At 37.4% G+C, this 20,487-nt stretch overlaps 1 protein-coding gene across 1 annotated transcript; it reads left to right on the forward strand.

Moving 5' to 3' along the window:
* The first annotated feature begins 2,427 nt into the window (after positions 1–2,427).
* On the forward strand, positions 2,428–19,163 carry LOC306843945 (uncharacterized protein). Its single transcript, XM_079375693.1, has 4 exons — positions 2,428–2,550; positions 3,447–4,116; positions 12,859–13,009; positions 13,427–19,163. The coding sequence occupies exons 2-4, from the start codon at positions 3,460–3,462 to the stop codon at positions 18,124–18,126; spliced, it is 5,508 nt and encodes a 1,835-aa protein (XP_079231819.1). The 5' UTR covers positions 2,428–2,550; positions 3,447–3,459; the 3' UTR covers positions 18,127–19,163.
* The last annotated feature ends 1,324 nt before the right edge of the window (positions 19,164–20,487 follow it).

The raw sequence follows: 20,487 nt of genomic DNA on the forward strand, positions 1-20,487 counted from the left end.
CCAGGACTTATTTCATGTATTTGTATATGAAATAAAAAAACATTCAGTGTGGAAACATATTTTTCAAGGCACGTCAGTGCCTATAACTTTTTATATTTTTGAGCATTATCAACTCTGGATGATAGATAGTAAAGCCCATAGTCTCTTCTTTCCAAAGATACCTAATTTGTTTGTGTAAGCACACTTTGTCACAAACTGTTACCATTTTAATTGAGGTAGGTTATTTTCACCTGCGAGGCCTCAAATGGGGGTGAAGGTTAACAGGCTAACTAAACTGGGATTTCAGCAGTGAACGCGTTTGTGGCTCGTTATTACAATGATAAAGGTACGTACTGCTTTTTTACTCTGCGTGTTTGGATGTGTACTGCTTACACAAATGTAGCAAATACATTCCTTATAAGCTTTCCATCGAAAAACAGCGATCTGTCGTCGATGCTTGAGGCTTAGACCTTCAAAATGATATATAGTTTGTCAAGATTAACTTTGTCCCGTTTCATTTATTCTATTAGAAAACAATGACACATGCAAACAAAGAGCGTTCAGTGCGACGTCGCTCTGGTAAACGTTAACAGGTTAAACCTCTACTATTAATCCAAAATGCCGCTGCAAGATTAATCTTTAATGAGCCGAAAAGAACGCACGTCACGACTCTGTTCATCAATTTGCACTGGCTACCAATAGCTGCTCGCATTGAATTCAAGGCATTAATGTTTGCCTACAGAACCACCACTGGCTCTGCTCCCCTTTACCTAAATTCTTTACTTCAGACTTATGTGCCCTCTAGAAGCTTGCGTTCTTCAAGTGAACAACGAATTATTGTACCATCCCAAAAACACAGAAAAACACTTTCAAGGACTTTTTCATTAACTGTTCCCATCTGGTGGAATGACCTGCCCAACTCGATCCGAGCAGCCGAATCCTTACCCATCTTCAAGAAACGGCTAAAAACTCATCTGTTCCATCTTTACTTGACCCTCTAACTCTAGCACTATCTATTCTAATTGTATTTTATCTGTCTTTTTATTAAAAAATAACAATAATAATAATAATTATCTGTACTGCGTTAGGCTAACCAAGACTTGTAATAGCACTTGCGCGTTGTTGCTCTCTTGTTGGTTTTGATTGCTTCTTATGTCCTCATTTGTAAGTCGCTTTGGATAAAAGCGTCTGCTAAATGACTAAATAAATAAATAAATAAAATACCTGTGCTATTTGGGACAGAAATGTTATTCATTTTTAGATTTTAAAGTGTAGTCTTGTTTCACTTTATGTAGCCTAAGGGGTGATTTATACTCCACGTGTTCACTTGGGTGTGCACGGCAAGTATGCCGTCATCGTGGTGTTGGCAGAAGTTCACTTTGAGTGCGCGTGATGTCATTTCACGTGGCTGTGTGCACGGCATTTTTTGTAACTTTGCGTGCAGCTCAAATTGTGTGAAACAGAAGCAGTTTAATGTCAATTTCAAACTCCATCAGGTGCTTTTTGACACTTTGACGGAAAACAATGCTACAATTTTTTTTTTTTTTTTTGCATGGTTTGTCCAAGGCTTTTTAATTGAAGTACGTTTTATTTTTATTGTATAAAAATTTAATTAGAATTAATGTAGACACTATTTATACACTATTTGCTTAAAGTTGTCTTGTTTGATGCAAAATAAACCCAAAAGCTTAAGGTTATTTTAATCAGTTTGTACATAAAGAAAATAGGCTTGTTTGAAATGAGCAAAATCTGTGCAGAACCGATCAATTCCGGCCTGCAACCATTAGCCGAAAAATGCGTAATGGCTAAAGCTAACGCTTCCGACCTGGCAGTACGTGGGAAAGGAGACCAGAGGCTGTTTTTTTTTTTTTTTTTAATGGATGTCAATGGAGGAGAGGCTCCACTACGCTGAATAAACAGCTTTTTTAGAGGAAACAGCTTATCATTTAATGAATTGACAGCCTATCTGCTAATCTTCAACATGTTTTACACTCAACAATACTTTTGGATTGAACTATTTTTAGAGTTTACCACAAAAAAAATGCCGTTTTATAAGAGAAGTCACTGACTTTTTGCATCAGGTGGGATTCAGTTTACGCAACTTCTCATTCATTCCTATGGAATCCATAAATGGCGATTGAATGTGCTGAAACTGAATAACACTAATAGGCTATTAATTATTTATTTTAATTATATGAATAGCATTTATTTATTTATCTATTTTCCATTGTCACTGATCGTATTTTCTTAAAAGTATGTATTCTTACATAAGGCATTGAGTTAGTGGGCTTGTGTGATGGTGCTAAAATAGAGAAACCTGAAGGCTGTAGATCAACAGGGTAGATAATGGCGAGCGCAGCTTACATACTCTTAAAGCTGGGCTGCATGTGTAATGCTGTCCCTGATTGGTGAGATTACAAGTGAGTGAAGATTAAGCAAATGAAGTCTGAGGCAGTTGCCCAAAATAACGTCTAGTCTCCATCGTAGGGCTGCTCCGTGCAGCATATGACAGTGCTTCGGTGCGATAAAATGTTTACATTAACTTAAATCCTGCTCAAAATGAGGAACACAGTGAGTATTTTTCAAACTTTATGACTGTACATTGAGTTTATTTAAAGTTGTTTTTGAGCCTTGTAACGTGTTTGCTTAAATTGTCTGTAGTTGTCATCGAACAAATCTTCTTTGTAGGAAGCTATTCTTAGAGCACAAAGGGATGAAAATAAATGAAAATAATTATTTTCTTTTGTATGAAAAAAAATTAATTTCTTTATGGTAACCTTATGATGGAATGTAATGCTTTTCATAATTAAAAAAACAACAACATTTCTTTATTGTAACCTTATGATGGAATATAATGCTGCTCATACTAGCCCTTCCGACTGTCAAAAAGATCAAATTAAGTGTGTTAATTGTGTTCAATCATTGTATAACCATTTATAATGATTATTGAAAAGACTTAAATAAAGATTATTACATTTTAATAAACATTGAGACATTCTTTACCATTTTTAAAGCTTGTTGTCTGAAAAAGATTAATATAGTGGTATTAAACTAAATTAAGTGGCTGAATGATGATTCGGAGCAGTTCTAGTGATTGTTAAATCCAGGCCTGTTAAACAGTAAACAACATCTGCCATTAACAATGATGTAGTGTCTGTAACCTACTGCCTCTCCAATATTCAGACTAGTGGTCAATCAGTATGTGTTTATAATAAGCATTTCTAAAAGACATTCATGATGTTTAAGCTGGAGTTTTCAGAAATATTGATCATATTAAAAATGGAATGGGTTCACTTGAGTGTGTTTTTGGTCAAAAGCATGATTTAGAAGCCTCAGGGATATGCAGATTGATATGGTTTGTTAATATTTTGTGTTGGCCATAATCAGTGACATATCTATTTGTTAAATTGAATTGTTTGATTTATTTCCTTCTCCCTCATCATGCCTGCCTTTCATGTACGATACAGGTACATTGTAATCATGAGTGAAGCTCCAGTAGTGACGAAGTCTATTCCAAAGGCCCAGTCTACCGCTAGTGGTCACACTCAGATGACATCACGGCCACTACACATCACTGAGCCAACTGCCTCCAAACATGTGTGCTTTTATAAAAGTGGTGATTCTCAGTTCAGCGGTCTGCCTGTGGTTATCAACAGCCGCACCTTTAAAACATTTGAGGCCCTCCTGGATAGCCTAAGCAAGCGTGTGCCACTGCCATTTGGTGTGCGCACTATTACAACTCCTCGTGGTCATACGGCGGTTCAGTCTCTTGATCAGTTACATCATGGTCACTCCTACATTTGCTCTGATCATCGAACTGTCAAGCCTATTGACTTGGAACGAGCACGCCGGAAACTACCTCCCTGGTATCACGCTCGTCCTGTAAGCGCCCGGTGTTTGGCTTGGTATACACATAACTCTGTTCAACATGGAACCTGCAGTGCAAGACGGAATGAGCATGCCATCTTGTTGCACACATCAAAGCGGCTAGTACTGTTTCGTAATGGAGAGCCAGAAGTGAAGCACACCCTGATGCTGCAGAGAAGAACAACATACTCATTTGAAGCACTGTTAGATCGCATGTCAGAGGTTATGCACTTCCCGGTGCTCAGGTTACATACACCTGATGGAAGAAGGGTAAGAATTTTGTCCCCAAATCACATTCATTTTCAGTTACAATATTTTATTTTTAATTTAATTATTCTGCTTAAGCCTCTTAATTACATTTCATTTTAATTTAGTCTATTACTTCATTGCATGCCCATACTCACACACATTTTCTCCCTGTGCTTTAGTCAAGTCTAGACAGCTTTATTTATATTTACATTTACATTACATTTAGTCATTTAGCAGACATTTGTATGCAAACGCGACTTACAAATGAGGACAATAGAAGCAATCAAACCCCCCCAAAAAGAAACCTTTTTTTTTTTTTTTTAAAGAAAACAAGTAGATAGAATAGAAAAAAAGAAAGCAAGTGTTAGTTTTTCAAGAAAAGCTAGCAGTTAGAGAATAAATATGCAATTGATAGAGGGTCATGTGTGTGTGTGTTTTTTTTAAATAAAAAGAAGACAGATAGATAGATAAAAACAGAATTAGAATAGAGAGTGCTAGAGTTAGAGGGTCAAACAAAGATGGAAGAGATGTGTTTTTAGCCGTTTCTTGAAGATGGCTAAGGATTCAGCTGCTCGGACTGAGTTGGGCAGGTCATTCCACCAGGTGGGAACAGTTAATGGAAAAAGTCAGTGAAAGTGATTTTGTGCCTCTTTGGGATGGCACAATAATGCGGCGTTCAATTGCAGAACGCAAGCTTCTAGAGGGCACATAGGTCTGAAGTACTGAATTTAGGTAAAGGTGTGCAGAGCCAGAGGTGGTTCTGTAGGCAAACATTAATACCTTGAATTTTATGCGAGCAGCTATTGGTAGCCAGTGTAAATTGATGAACAGAGGTGTGACGTGCGTTCTTTTCTGCTCATTAAAGATTAATCTTGCAGCTGCATTTTGGATTAATTGTAGAGGTTTGATGGAATTGGTTGGAAGACCTGCCAAGAGAGCATTGCAATAGTCAAGTCTGGACAGAACAAGAGCTTGAACAAGGAGTTGTGTTGCATGTTCCGAAAGAAAGGGCCTGATCTTCCTAATATTGTATAAAGCAAATCTGCAGGACCGTTGCAGTTTTAACAATGTGGTCTGAGAAATTCAGCTTATCATCAAATCACAACTCCAAGGTTTCTGGCTGTTTTTGAAGGAGATTTGGTTGATGAGCCTAACTGAAAGGTGAAATTGTGATGAAGTGATGGGTTTGCAGAAACTACAAGCAGTTCTGTCTTAGCTTGGTTGAGTTGAAGGTGATAGTCCTTCATCCAGCAAGAAATGTCTGTTAGACATGCTGAGATGCGAGCAGCTATCGTCAGATCATCAGGATGGAATGCGAGGTAGAAAGTTTTTAATGCTTTTCTGTAGGATAGGGTATTTTCCCACCAGGCTATACGAAATACCTCTAGTTTTGTTTTCCTCAAGCTGCGCTCCATTTTCCAGGCTGCTCTCTTTAAGGTGCGAGGGTACTCATTATACCACGGAGTCGGACTGTTTTCTTTGATCTTCCTTAAGCGTAAAGGAGCAACTGTATATAAAGTGCTAGAAAAGAGAGAGTCCATAGTTTCTGTTACATCATCAAGTTTTTCTGCGCTGTTGGATATGCTGAGGAATTGAGATAAATCAGGAAGATTACTTACAAAGCAGTCTTTTGTGGTAGAGGTGATGGTTCTACCATACTTGTAACAAGGAGTAGAATTTACAGTTTTAGCTATATGTAGTTTCCACAAGACTAGATAATGATCTGAGATATCATCGCTTTGCTGCAGAATTTCAACACCACTAACATCAATTCCATGTGACAGTATTCAATCTAGAGTATGATTTCGACAATGAGTAGGTCCAGAAACGTGTTGTCTAACCCCAATAAAGTTCAGAATGTCTATGAATGCTGATCCTAATGCATCTTTTTCATTACCAACATGAATATTAAAATCGCCAACAATTAAGATTTTATCTGCAGCCAGTACTAACTAGAAAATCAGCAAATTCTTTAATAAAGTCTGTGTGGTGCCCTGGTGGCCTGTATACAGTAGCCAGTACAAACATCACAGGGGATTTATCACTAACACGTGTTTCTCTAGATAATGTTATACGCAGCACCATAACTTCAAACGAGTTATACTTAAAGCCTGCCCTCTGAGAAATACTGAGAATATTGTTATAAATTGTAGCAACACCTCCCCCTTTACCTTTCGGACGTGGCTCATTTTTATAGTAGTAATCTTGGGGCATGGACTCATTTAAAGTAATGTATTCATCTGGTTTTAGCCATGTTTCTGTCAAACAGAGCAAATCTAGATTATTATCATTGATCAAATAATTTACAAAAAGTGCTTTTGTAGAAAGAGACCTGATATTGTCAGTCCTGTGTCTTGTTTTCCCCTCCTCTCGTGTCTCTATGGCTGTGTCCAAATTCAGGGTCTGCATCCTCCTTAGGATCCTTCCTACCCGGTTGAAGGAGGAGGGATCCTCCGACGTCCGCAAAACCCGGAAGTCGGTGTTTGTGAATTTGGACAGCCTACCCTTCTTTCAGTTCCCTCCCTTACCCTTTGCTCATATTCTGTCGCCTAGCAACCGTGACAGCGCCAAGCAAGAAGCGGAAAAATGGACAAACAAAGAGTTATTCTCCTCATTTTAATTATTTTGGAAGAAATAAAGCAATTAAATAAATTAAATACTTTCTTTGCTCGTTGTCGGAGAGTTTTTTATTTCAGACTACAAGACAGTCACATCCAGGTAAGCCATTATAGCCTATTTTTATTTGTTTTTAAGTATTCTACTAATTTCTCCTACAAATTCATTGAGCCGAAGCATAAACTTTAGCTTGTTTTGTCAGAGAAACTCCTCTCCCACTCCGCTACCGCTCGCTTCGTCCGCCATTACGCTCTGCCGAAAAGAATTATGGGATAGGTAGGACGGGAAAGGATCCACCACACCCATCCTTCCAATTCGGGGAAAAGGAGGATGTATTTGTGGGCCGCATTTGAAGGATCCTACGAATTTGGACAGCCTTCGTCGCGGCGCTGTGACGTAACATCCTTCAAATGAGTACTCCGAAGGATGCAGACCCTGAATTTGGACACAGACTATTTGACCTTCCTCGTTCCTGTGATCAGTAGTTAATTAGTCCCTAGCCCTGTTTAATTTCTCCGCACCTGTTTATTTTCTTCCTCTGTGATTTCCTTGTGTTCTTAAGCCCTGTGTTTCCCTGCCCCTGTGTCCGGTATTATCGTCATCTCGACTCGTCATCTCCATGTCTCCTGTGATCCCAGTGTTATCAATAAAGTTCGGAAGTTTGTGAAGTTCCTCGCATCCGCGTTTCCCTGCTCCAGAGTGGGCTCTGACAGATATTCAGTAAGCCAAGCTTTATTAATTGTTTCTCTCTATTGTAAGCATTTTTCATTTGTTGAACTTCCATTAAATTGTTACTCTTAATTTGGTTTGGACGTTTTCTGTATTTTCTAGTTCAGGGAACAGACACAGTCTCTATAGTGTGATATCTGGGTGAAGGAGTCTCTATGTGCTGAGAATTAACTGACTTCTGTGACGTAAGGTGGCTAGCAGACGGTTGGTTTAGTCAGTCTGTCTGCTTCCTGACCTGGGCCCCAGTTAGAACTCGTGAAAAACCGAGCGAGAGAGAAATGAAAACGGAGCGAGAAAAAAGAAAACAATAATAGGCGCGAATAGAAACGCGAATGGAACGCGAGTAACAAGCTAACCAGCTGATGCGCTGCACTCGCAGTTTTAAAAAGCAAACGATCAAATTAGTTAGATTAGTTTGATAGATAATACCAGAAATATGGTGGGAATTAAGTTATATATTATCACTTTAAACAACAGAGAGTGAAAGTAAGGTAAAGATTCAATAAAAAAGGTCGATCGCGTCAAAATGTACACACACCTTACCATCCACACCACTGAAACTGATGAAAAACAAATGTATTTTTTCAGTGTTGACTATCCCAATCACACATTGGTGGGCGGAGTTAGTGTAAATAGTGTAAATGTTTGCCAACAAGGCTGGCTATTTGCACTTAGTGTAAATAGACACTCCGTTTTCCGCTTTACCACAATTTACAGGTATACAACAGGATGAAACAAACTTCAAAGACACATGCTCACTTGTTTTGACATGCCAGCTTCACTTCAAGCAAGAACCAAAAGGAAATGACCCATTACAATATTTTCAGAGTATTATTTTTAGAGATTAGAGTTGTGACCATGTCAGTTGTGTCTCTGGTGTAAGCAAACTGACCCAGTGTTTGAGTGAGCATAAATCGCATTTACAGATTGAGGAAGACATACTGCCCAGTGGCACTAAGCCTCTTTACTATTTCATCCTATTATACTGCACTGCAATCTGGGATAGGACATAGAGATGGGAATCAGGGACATGTTATTTAGACCACCAAACAAGCTTTATTAATAATGCTAACATTAACTGTTCTGTTAAGCATAATTAGGGGCCAAGCACCAAAGGTTCTAGTTGAATTAAGTTTATGCAAACCAATTTTGGTGACTAGCACGCCAAAGTAGATGTGATGCTATTATCTCCATATATATGTCTATATCTGCATTTTACGAACACATTGGGTTATCTGTGTAATGTTTTAGGCATCATCCCCTGAAGGCACTGAACTTTCTGGGACAGTGCCATCTTGTGGTCAAAAATTATAATGAAATTTACGAAAAAAAAAAAGCTTTTGATTAATTTTCTCTATTGTAATGAAAATGGTCTTGATTGCTTAATGCTGATGACATCAATATAAATTATGGAATCCTCATTTTGATTTTCTTTGAAAGCCTACTTTGAAAACTTACTCGTTCTAGACCTTTAGTCTTATTTTCACCAAATTCGACTCAGATAATCTTCAGACCATGCCAGCAAAAAGCCATAAATTTCATGTTGATAGACACAACCATTTTTATTAATTTATTCTTATAAATAATTAGATTAGAGTATCATCATTATCAACCAATTTACTGACATGATGCCAAAAAAACTCTGAGGCTGTATCTCTTGGAGGGGGGTATCTCTCTATCTGTGTGCCAAATTTTAAATTTGGCACACAGATAGAGAACAGTCGGAACATTAATTACAGTTGGAGTCTCTAAATCAACCTTTCTTTCAACATCAACTGTCAAGTCTACAGTTATGTTTATGCTAGTAACTTTGATTCCGTGTCTGATTCCTTGGCTCAAGAAGACTATTCGATTGCACCATTTTTGGAAAACCTACTTTTCAGTGATCAGAAAATATGCAATTTTAACTTCTGAACATTTTGGCCAAAACTCACAAGACTGGACTCTTTATATTCAATGCAGCATTCCAGGGTGAACAGTTTTCCTGTGTTGGGCATTTTAAGCAAGAGTCATTTTAAATTTTGTTGTAAAATGATAAATACAATCACACTGGCTTATCATTTTGACACTTGGTACATGTCTTCAACACAATGCCTTACAACACAATGCCTTCCAACATCCTTTAAAGGTACTAAAAATGTTTTGGGGCACAAATTATAATGAAATATAAAAAATTACTAATATCTTTTCATAAATGTTTTCCTATTGTAGTGAAACTGGTCTTGATAGATTCCTTGAGTCAGACTGAGAACAATGATACCAATTATTTGAACTCTTCCTAGACTATTGGCCTGTTTTTCACCAAATCTGATTGAGATCATCTTCAGACAATGTCATAAAGAAGTTATGGATTTTGTGTTGATATACAAGTGTATATACATCAATATATTGATATACATCAAACAGTTTTTATATAAACTCGTTGTCAAAGTTAATTTCATGATGTATCAGAGACCGTAAATCACCTAGACCTCAAATCTGGCAAGATGATTCCAGACACATACAGGTGCATCTAAAAAAAATTGAATATCATGGAAAAGTTCTTTTTTTTGGTAACATTATAAAAAGTCAAACTTTCATAAATTCAAGATTCATTACATGTAAAGTAAAATATTTCAAAAGTTTTTTTTTTGTTTTAATTTTGATAGGAGCTTACAGCTCATGAAAGTCAAAAATCCAGTATCTCAAAATATTATAATATTTCCTAAGATCAATCAAAAAAGGATTTGCAATAAAGAAAAGTTCAAGTTATTTAAAGTATGTTCATTTATGCACTCAATAACTGGTCGGGGCTCCTTTATAGCACAAATGACAGCATCAGTGATGTGTGGCATGGAAGCGATCAGCCTGTGGCACTGCTGAGGCACTATTGAGCTGTCAGCTCGTCTGTATTGTTAGAGACACTGTTTCTCATCTTTCTCTTGAAAATATCCCATAAATTCTATATGGGGTTCAGGTCAGGCATGTTGGCTGGCCAATCAAGCACAGTAAAATCATGGTCAGCAAACCACTTGTGGCACTGTGGGCAGGTGCTAAAGTCCTGCTGGAAAAATAAATCAGCATCTCCATAAAGCTTGTCAGCAGAGGGAAGCATAAAGTGCTCCAAAATCCAAAATAGACGGCTGCATTGACTTTGGACTTGATAAAACACAATGGACCAACATCAGCAGACATCACGGCAGCCCAAATCATGACTGACTTTGTAAACTTCACACTGGACTTCAAGCAGCTTGGATTCCGTGCCTCTCCAGGCTTCAGACCTTGATTTCCAAATTAAATGCAAATTTTACTTTTATCTGAAAACAGGATTTTGGACCACTGAGCAACAGTCCAGTTCTTTTTTCTCCTTAGCCCAGGTGCGATGCTTCTAACATTGTTTCTGTTTCAGAAGTTGCTTGGTAGCCCTTTTCCTTAAGACGTCTGAGCGTGGTGACTCTTGATGACTCCAGCTTCAGTCCACTCCTTGTGAAGCTCTCCCAAGTGTTTGAATTGGCTTTGCTTGACAGTATTCTCAAGCTTGCGGTCATCCCTGTTGCTTGTGCACCTTTTCCTAATCAATTTCTTCCTTGCAGTCAACTATGCATTTAATATGCTTTGATACAGCACTCTGTGAACAGCCACCCCTTTCAGTAATGGCCTTCTCTGAATTACCCTCTTTGTGGAGAGTGTCAATGATTGTCTTCTGGATCATTGCCAAGTCAGCAGTCTTCTCCATTATTGTGGTTTCAAAGAACAAGAGATTCCTGGAATTTATACTGTAGCGATGGTCATTTAATGAATCTCAAATGTAAATATTCTAATATTTTGAGATACTGGATTTTTGACTTTCATAAGCTGTAAGCTCTAATCATCAAAATTAAAACTAAGAAAAACTTTATATTTTACTTTACATGTAATGAATCTAGAATATATGAAAGTTTCACTTTTTCAAATTAGTTACCAAAAAATGTACTTTTTCACAATATTTTACATTTTTGAGACGCACCTGTATCTGTCCAACACTAGTCGGTGCTCTAACAAGAATATTTGTGTTTTGGATCATAACTCTGGAGCCCTAAGGCTAGAAACAAAGTGAAAGTCCTGCAAAATGAGTATATTGTAATGTGTGCGAAAACAGGTGGAATGTGTTTATAGTTTTAAAAGAAACTATAATTTCTTTTCAAAACTATGTTTTGAGAAATGTATGAATGATTTAGAAAATTGGTCAAACTGAATCAATTATAGTGTGTTAGCATTTTTTTTCTTGTATGGCTCATTATGACTAACATGTCTATATGTTGTGTGCATAAGTTAAAAATTCTCAAAACTTTGTACATATGGACAAGACCTTGTATGTCACAAATTCCATGTAAATTTTAATGTTTTAGACCACATACACCAAACATCATCTATTCATATATCTTTTGGTAGGAGAAAAAAAAACTACAATTATTGCCACTAGTGCATATATTGCTATATTTGTAATTGATGTAATTTATGGTTGTGTATAGAGTGCACATTCAATCTAGTGACCTCAAATTCACTTAATTTTCTATATAGAACTGCATATATAAATTATCTATATCCTTACAGACAGTTTATCTGTTATTTTTGCGATCATGGTTCCCTGAGAACAGAACGAGATGCTGTGTCTGCATCTTGCTACAAGAACACCAAAAGACACCAAAACCAGAAGCCATGAGCAGTGTAAAATCCAAAAATAGAGAAATCTAAAATGTATGTTTAATGGCAAAGATGAATAAGATTAGTGTTTACACAAAAGCAGTTTATTCATACTGATGCCTCTTGACCTCAATTCAACAAAACCAGCCTCTTGTCTGCCCATCAGTGTACCGCAGTGTTACACTGTTTGCCAACCTTGCATGCTCTTGTTACGCTCACAAAAATGTCTGTTACAGCAACTACTTACATGTCAAAAGTCTGCAGATGCCACCTTGCACAAGCTTATAGCAAATAAAGACCAAAATACAATTTATACATATTCAAAATAGAGAACAGAAATATGTTAATAAGTGACCAAGACAAAAATGATTAATAACATTGAGTGAACACTGAGTGCAAAAGATGGAAGAAGACAAGATAAAATAAGTATTTTGAAGAATGTTTCAACTGTTTTTCTTCATACAATGAAAGTCAGTTGGGTCTAAAACAATATTGGACTCCACTGACATTAAAATACTCTGCTGGAATTTGTAAACAAAGTAGCCTAGCTTGAGACTAACAAGAAGATTTAAAATTACCTTTAACAGGCATTTTAGACATAGCATTGACATAAATGCATTATCATAGACAAATGATTAATTGAAATGAATTGCAATGTAATCTAGGATGACTACTGACTATACTAATAATTTATCCCTGCTTTGTTGAATAGATAGTTTGTTGCTACACTATAAAGATGTTTTCACATTATCATAGGTGGATGGGCTTCCTGCATTGATATTGTGCCCTGGGGTATTGGTGGCTGCTGGCCGAGAACCTTTCAAAAAAAGAAACTATGATGTTCAGAAGTCATCTCCGTCAAAGTGGCTGCCAGTTAAAAGACTGGGACGGCGACATCCAATAGCCCGTAAGTTTATTAATTCTACTTTTATTATAATACTGAGCTCAACTACTATAATAATGAGGACAAAATAATATAAATTCAATAATTGTTTGCAAATGTAAGTCATTTGTTAAAAATTCTTGATAGATTCCTATTTAAAAATGCTTTATATATTACACTACATGTCAAGATAAGAGACTAGCTTTAAGCAAGTGCTTAGACATTCATATCTACTGCAATACCTACAGTGACCTACCTCCTTCAATATGGATTATAGCATGCATGCTCTCTCTAATCTGTTTCTTTATGCTCTTTATTTTTCTCACTTGCAATGCTTTTCTGCTGTCCTGACTTATAATCACACAACTTCTGGTCTTAATGAACATCTAAATCTATCACCACACTGTGAAATCCTATCTACATATCACCAATATTCTAAAGGAAAAAAGAAGTCCAGCAGCACCAAATCCCGTCCCTTCTCTCCATCCTCAGAACACTACTTTGTGAATCAAATTCAAAACAGTATGTCAGGAAGTATGTATGATTTTCCAAGCAACCCAAATGGCTCTGTGGAAGTAGAGCCTGGACAACATCTTGAGTCAATTGCTGAAACAGAAGTAATTACCAGTCGGGATGGTGAGAAAGAGGATGACACACACATGCCTTCTGATGATGACATTGAGAAAGCTTTCAGAGTCAATCAAGATGGAAGTATGACTGTAGAAATGAAGGTACGCCTCACTATTAAAGAAGAGGAAACAATTCATTGGACAACCACAGTCAGTCGTGCCAGTGTGTACAATCAATTTAAAGCAGCCACTATTTCCTGTCCTGACCTGGATGCTAATTTACCTGACAACTTACCTCCTCAAAGTGATACTCTTACTGTAGAGGTAAGCGAGCGTGACCCTAATAACAGCAACCATTTCTGCCCTGAGGATGGCTGTAAGGTATATGAAGAGACTCAGATAATTGGAGGTGCTGCAAGCATGGAGTTAGAGCAACTACCCTCACCGCTTTCCCACTTTCCAAGGTTGCACAAGGTACAACACAAACAAGAATCCATTGACTGCATCAAGACAGTAAGTGATATAGAATTTCATAAGAACCTTTCTTACTCTGACATGGAAGAGCTGGACAGTGGAGATGTGAAGCAGGAATACTGTATGGTAAAGCATTGTAACTACCCTGTACCCAAGCCTCGATGTACCCTGGCCTCTGAAACACGGCTACAATTGAGCAACTACAGATGTTCAGAGAATCTCCAGTTTCAGGACAATCAGAAAAAGATGTATGAGACACCTTTACACATTTATGAAAAGCAGACTTGTCAAGAGAACTTGAAGGTGACAGTGACACCTTCAAAAGCCTCAGTATCTAAAAGAATTCTTACTCTTGGTACAACCACAAAGAGGAAGACAGTTAGAGTAGTGGTAAAGAAGAATCACTTGTTTAAGTATGCTATTCCAAAAAGAAAACAAAGGGCTAATAAAGCTGGCATTCTGAAAGAAATAAAGAAAAAGAAAATCGATATTTCAAGCCATAAAGGATCTATGAAACTAAACAAGAATTCCACAACAAAAGCTGCTCAAAAACTACTGAAAAGGAGAAATAATAATGGAAATGTGCCTCTAAAACCCCAAACAGAGCAGTTAGAGTGTGTTCAACTGAAAACCGATGACATAAGCTCTTTTTTAGTTGAAAAAGATCAAAACAACATCCAAGTGCAAGCTGACACGTTGCCAGAGACAAAAATGCAAAAAGCATCACTCATCAAAGGCACGTTGAGACAGAAAACATCAGAATATGTTGAACTCTGGCTACAGAGAAGTAAAAAGGTAAAACCGCCACTGCTTAACCAGCCCTCTTTAGAAACTATACCCCAAAATAACACAATGGTAAAAGCATCTCTGTTCAATTATCAATCTTGTAATAAAATACAACCATCAACAAATGAAGCTTTTGAAGAAAAAGAGATTTGTGTATATTCACCAAGGACAAAAAAGCCTGAACAAATAAACAGTGATCACTTAAAAACAAGGGAAAATCAACAGACACTTAAGCTAATAAGTGAGATCAACTCATATGACACAGAAAATACTTTGTTGAGGAAAGCACATGGTATCCAAACAAAGCCGCCAATAGAACTGATAGATTTGCAAGCACAAACATTCTACACAGTAAAAATGTCTGTAAGGCCAGATATGAAGCCAGTACTTGATCAGCTTTGTTATTATATTGAGTCCCTTCGTGAGATCAAACAACACAAATGGCCATGCTCAAAAATGTCTAAATGTGTGGAATATACATTTAGTTCTTCCTCTAGGTTACTTCTTGCCTTTCTTTGTGTTATGACTTTAAAGGATGGCTTAAGCCATTTAAATGCATATGGTCAGCCTGATGCCAACCTAAACTGTTCTGAGGCTATGCACATGATGCAATCTCTAAAAGAATTGGCAGCAATAGAAGATGCAGAGCATCTTAGGATAAGTCTATCCCACCTTCACAACTCAGCATCTGTCCAGCTGTTACAGAGCTGGAAGGGCTTCCAAGCACTGATCAATAAAGCAATGTGTAGCAGTGACAAACCAGAGATCACTGTGAGTGAGTCCAATCAAAGTTCAAGTTCAGAGGAGGAAGAACATTCTATCCAAGTGCTGATGGAACATTTAGGTGTTCCAGAGAGAGTCAGAGAGGAGTTGGCAGCCCTTAACCATTTAGATGAGAGCATATGCAATCAGATAGAAGACACTGACAAAGTATGTGATTCATTCCCAGCGATGAAAATGAATGGACTTTCAGACCTCCACTCTAAAGAGAAAATGGAAAGTTTATCAGATTTTGTGCTGGAAGATGTGAACATGTATGTTAATTCAGTTATTGATAGAGCTATAACTGCACACCTTAAAGATAGTGACAGTTCACAGGTTTTCGTGGTAGGCTCACTGGAAAGACCTGAAAAGGATCTTGTGATTGAAGATAGATACCAACAGGATTTGAGAAATGACAACGTTTGCAAAAAGAAAAAAATTACAGGGGATGCCATACCTGTTTCTGATATCTGCAAGGATGTGCCACCTGGTGAATATAGCTTTGAGGCTGAAATGTACAGAGAGTTGGAGAAAGTAGGAGAAACTTTCAAGAAACATCAGGAAAAAGTAGAAGATATGTGTAGAGTAGAAAAGCAAAAGGAAATTACTGAGGGAAGAGGCACATGCAAAGAAAACAGTTCTAAATGGGAGAATTCTGAATCTCTTAAGACAGTATTAACCAAAGAAGAGTTGATAAGAAAAGTGGTAAATGAGATAGAAAAAGACGGAGACGCAGTTGAAGAGGAAGGGTCTAAATTATCAGAATCACTTGTTTCCTGTATAGGAAGAAAACTAAATGTATCTGCAAAAGATGAGGTCAACCAACAGGAGGAGAATGGAAGATATAGTTATGAGACATTTCCTAAAGATAAATATTTCAGTAAAGAAAATAATATTAATGTGAAAAGTCCTGACCCAAATGATGGAACAGAACAGATATGTTCAAAGGAGACAATGTCAGGACATTGGCAAAATGAGTTTCAGGCCATTCAAACTCAAGATCAGTTACACAATAAAACAAAAAGAACAGAGAGGGATATTGTATTACCTGAGGTGCAAGGTATCCCTCATACTCATCTTGAATCAAATATAGAAGTGGATGAAATACAACATTCAACAACACACCAAGACTTCTGTATGGGAAGTAGGACTTATTCTGAGGAGGAGCATGTAATCCTAGAAGCACCAGAATGCTACGCCATCTATCAGGAGAACTGTGTGGAGATTCCTGAAGAAATCATTGAGTATGAAGAAAATGAGAATAAGGAGGCAATAGCAATTACTGTTGCAAAGCCTATTGGTAGTCTACAAGACCAGGAAAAATCAGTGGGTAAGAGACCTTATAATACAGAACAGACAACTGGCAAAAGGCTCACGAACCACAGTGTAACTAATCAAGAGGCATCAAAGATGATCAAAACCACAGAAAGTGGATTAATGGATTCTGTCTCATCATCATTAGCATTCAGTTATGATTCCAAAAACAGTGATTTGGCAAAAGATTCAGAGGCACACATTCAGACCAACAGAGTGAAATCCATCAGAGACATGTTTCTTGCCAAGAGCAATACAGATATGCAGCATGGACAGACACAGCTGAGCAGCCCAAGGTCTGAACTGTCAAATTACCAACTTGAATATTCTCACAGAAAAGAATACCAATTATTAACATCCTCAGAGATGTCAAGAGAAGACAAAAACACATACAGGATGTCCATTGCAAAGGGTTATGTAAAAAGAACTATAGATCAGCTTTATGGAAAAGGCTCTAAAGGATGTAGCTCCGATGAGAAGAGATCTCCTTCAACTGAAAAAGTTGAGAAGAGAGAAGGTCTTAGATGTACAAATACCTCAAGTCTGCCCTCCCTCCATGAAGTTCACACAAATGCCATTCCAGATTTGTCATACTTTAATGCTACAAGCTCAGTAGATTTAAATGAGACAATGAACTTAGTCACTCTGAATGCCAGGGTGGGATCCAAGAATGCAGTCTTAATTGATAAGGGTTGCTGGTTACTTAGGGAAAATCAAATGAGTCTGAAATCTTGTTTGGAGAATGAAGACACATCCAAGAATATAGAAGACAAGGATGTGTTGGCTGAGTCAGAGCAGGATTCTGGAAAAGAGGATATTCCATATTCCTTATTTGGCCATTCATCTATGATGCCTGACAAGGATACTTCTTTCACAGAACAAGAAGAGTGCCCAGGGAGGACAATCACCTACTTTCACCTTCCAAATGCCAATGATTCTGAGATACAGCCAGGTGACCAAAAAACTGACACTCCAAAAAGGAAAACAGAAAACAAAGTGACTCCTTTAACAGAGCCTCCAAAATGTTGGGCTGAGAAACACAGCATTGTAACTGTCTTCACACCAATGGACATAAAAAAAGCAGCTAATAAGGTGCATCCAATTAAAGAAACTACACCTCCTGTAATTACTCAGCCAACCAAAGGACAAAGTGCAGAAGTCGCAAGACACTCTGTAGAACCTGATGCACTGGAGATTCTATACATGTTTTGTGGACAGCATTGCCCCATTCTTTAAACTTGCTTAGCATTTTAATAAATATTCTGAAAAGTAATTGCTCAACCATGTATGTCAATAATCATGTGTATGCCATTAATTATTTTTGAAAAAGACTCAAGATGTATTTTTAAATATTGAACAACTCGGCACACCATTTTAAAAACACTGTGCAGTGTTATTAAAATGTATCTAAAGAACTGTATTCCTGCTGTGTAGTGAGCAGCAGTGATTTGTGGCACAATTGCATCTGTATAGGACATGTATATATAGAAAAACTATTTAAAAGAAGCAATAGAACGTAAGGCAACAGCTATGTAGCCATGTAGTACCCGTGGTAGTACTGTAGTTAGATCACTGTACACTGTACACTGTAGTGTTTCTTCTGGTAGGTGGGACTTGCAGTCATCAGGTTATAAAACGTTTGAGAATTTTTGTCTGACTTATTTACTTAAAGGGATTGTTCACCCCAAAAAAATGAAAATTAATTATTCACCCTCATGTCGTTCCAAACTTGTAAGACCTTCGTTCATGTTCAGAACACAAATTAAGATCCTTAAGGATCCTTGCTATCTATGGGAGAGTCAGAGAGCTCTCGGAATGCATCAAAAATATCTTAATTTGTGTTCCAAAAATGAACAAAGGTCTTAAAGGTTTGGAACGACATGGGTACGGGTGAGTAATTAATGACAGAATTTTCATTCTTGGGTGAACTATACCTTTAATAACTGTGCATAGTTTACAGTGTGACAGAGTTTTAATTACGATGGCTAAATGTAAACTAATAGCTGATGGTACATATGAAGTAGAACAGTTATACATAAAATATTCAAAATAAAGTAAGAGTGGTGCCAAATAAAATATATAATAAAACAGAAAAACAAATCTAGCAAACTTTTTTTTTTTTTGACCTAGCAACGAAAAGAAAAGAAAAGAAAAGAAAAGAAAAGAAAAGAGGGTGGAACACCACAAAAAATTTACTGTTTTGTCAAAATGCATATCTTTTATCAATGGCAGCTGATGTGTTATTAATGTTTCTGAAATAAAATGTAATAATTGGAGTTAAACATATTGTTTGTTTCCTATTTTTAATGAACTATTTATTTCTCAACATGTTTTTACCAATAGAGGTCAGACTGACCACTATCATACACGAAAAAAAAAAAAAGGTGCTATATAGCACTAAAAGTGGTTCTTGGCTCGTAATCATAGGGGAACCACTTTTGGTGCTATATGGCACCAAATCTTTAAAGGTGCTATGCAGCACCTTTGTCAAATGGTCCTATGTAGAACCATAAGAGGTGCCATATTGCATTGTATTTCTTCTTCTTCAAAAAAAAAAAGATTAGATTAGTGTCATTCTCCTCTGGCCAGACAAAATCAGCAGTTTAAATCTAGGCTAAAGCAGAGTCAGATTGTGCAAAGGACTCATCTGTTTCCTGTGGTCTTGTCCCGATGGTCGTCTAGGAGACAGGGTCTTCACTGGGGATCAGTCTCTGTGGCTCATCTAGTTGTCCTGGTCTCCGCTGATATTCAGGGCGTAGAGGTCATCTCTAGGTGCTGATCCACCATCTGATCTGGATACGGACTGGATCCGGGTGGCTGCATTGACCATCTTATCTGGATACAGTCTGGATCTGGGTGGCTACGGTGACCTCAGAATAAGAAAGAAACAGACTAATATTAGTGTAGATGCCATTCTTCTAACAATGTAACAAGTACATAGGGTGTTTTGGGAAGTGTTCCCGGTTCCGGTTAACCTAATTAATGCAGCCTAACAATCATTTAATGGATTTGAATTATAGAAATGTGATAGTGTATTATGTGTAAGATGGGTTAAAGAGATGGGTCTTTAATCTAGATTTAAAAAACTGATTTAGAAACTGACAGAGTGTGTCTGCTTTCCGAACAGTTTTAGGTAGATTGTTCCAGAGTTTGGGCGCTAGATAGGAAAATGATCTCCTGCCCGCTGATCATTTTGATATTCTTGGTATTATCAAATGGCCAGAGTTTTGAGATCGCAGCGGACGTGAAGGACTATAGTGTGATAAGAGCTCACTCAAATACTGAGGTGCCAAACCATTCAGGGCTTTATAGGTAATTAGCAAGACCTTAAAATGTATACAATGTTTAATAGGGAGCCAGTGTAGTGTTGACCGAACCGGGCTAATGTGGTCATACTTCCTGGTTCTAGTAAGAACTCTAGCTGCTGCATTTTGAACCAGCTGGAGTTTGTTTATTAAACATGCAGAGCAACCACCCAATAAAGCATTACAATAATCTAGCCTTGAGGTCATGAAGTTGTTTTTAGAACATGAATTTATGTTTCTGCATTTGACATTGAGAGCATAGGTCGTAATTTAGATATATTTTTAAGATGGA

Source organism: Barbus barbus (genome assembly GCF_936440315.1).
Source record: "Barbus barbus genome assembly, chromosome: 1".
In the NCBI taxonomy this organism is placed as follows: domain Eukaryota; kingdom Metazoa; phylum Chordata; class Actinopteri; order Cypriniformes; family Cyprinidae; genus Barbus; species Barbus barbus.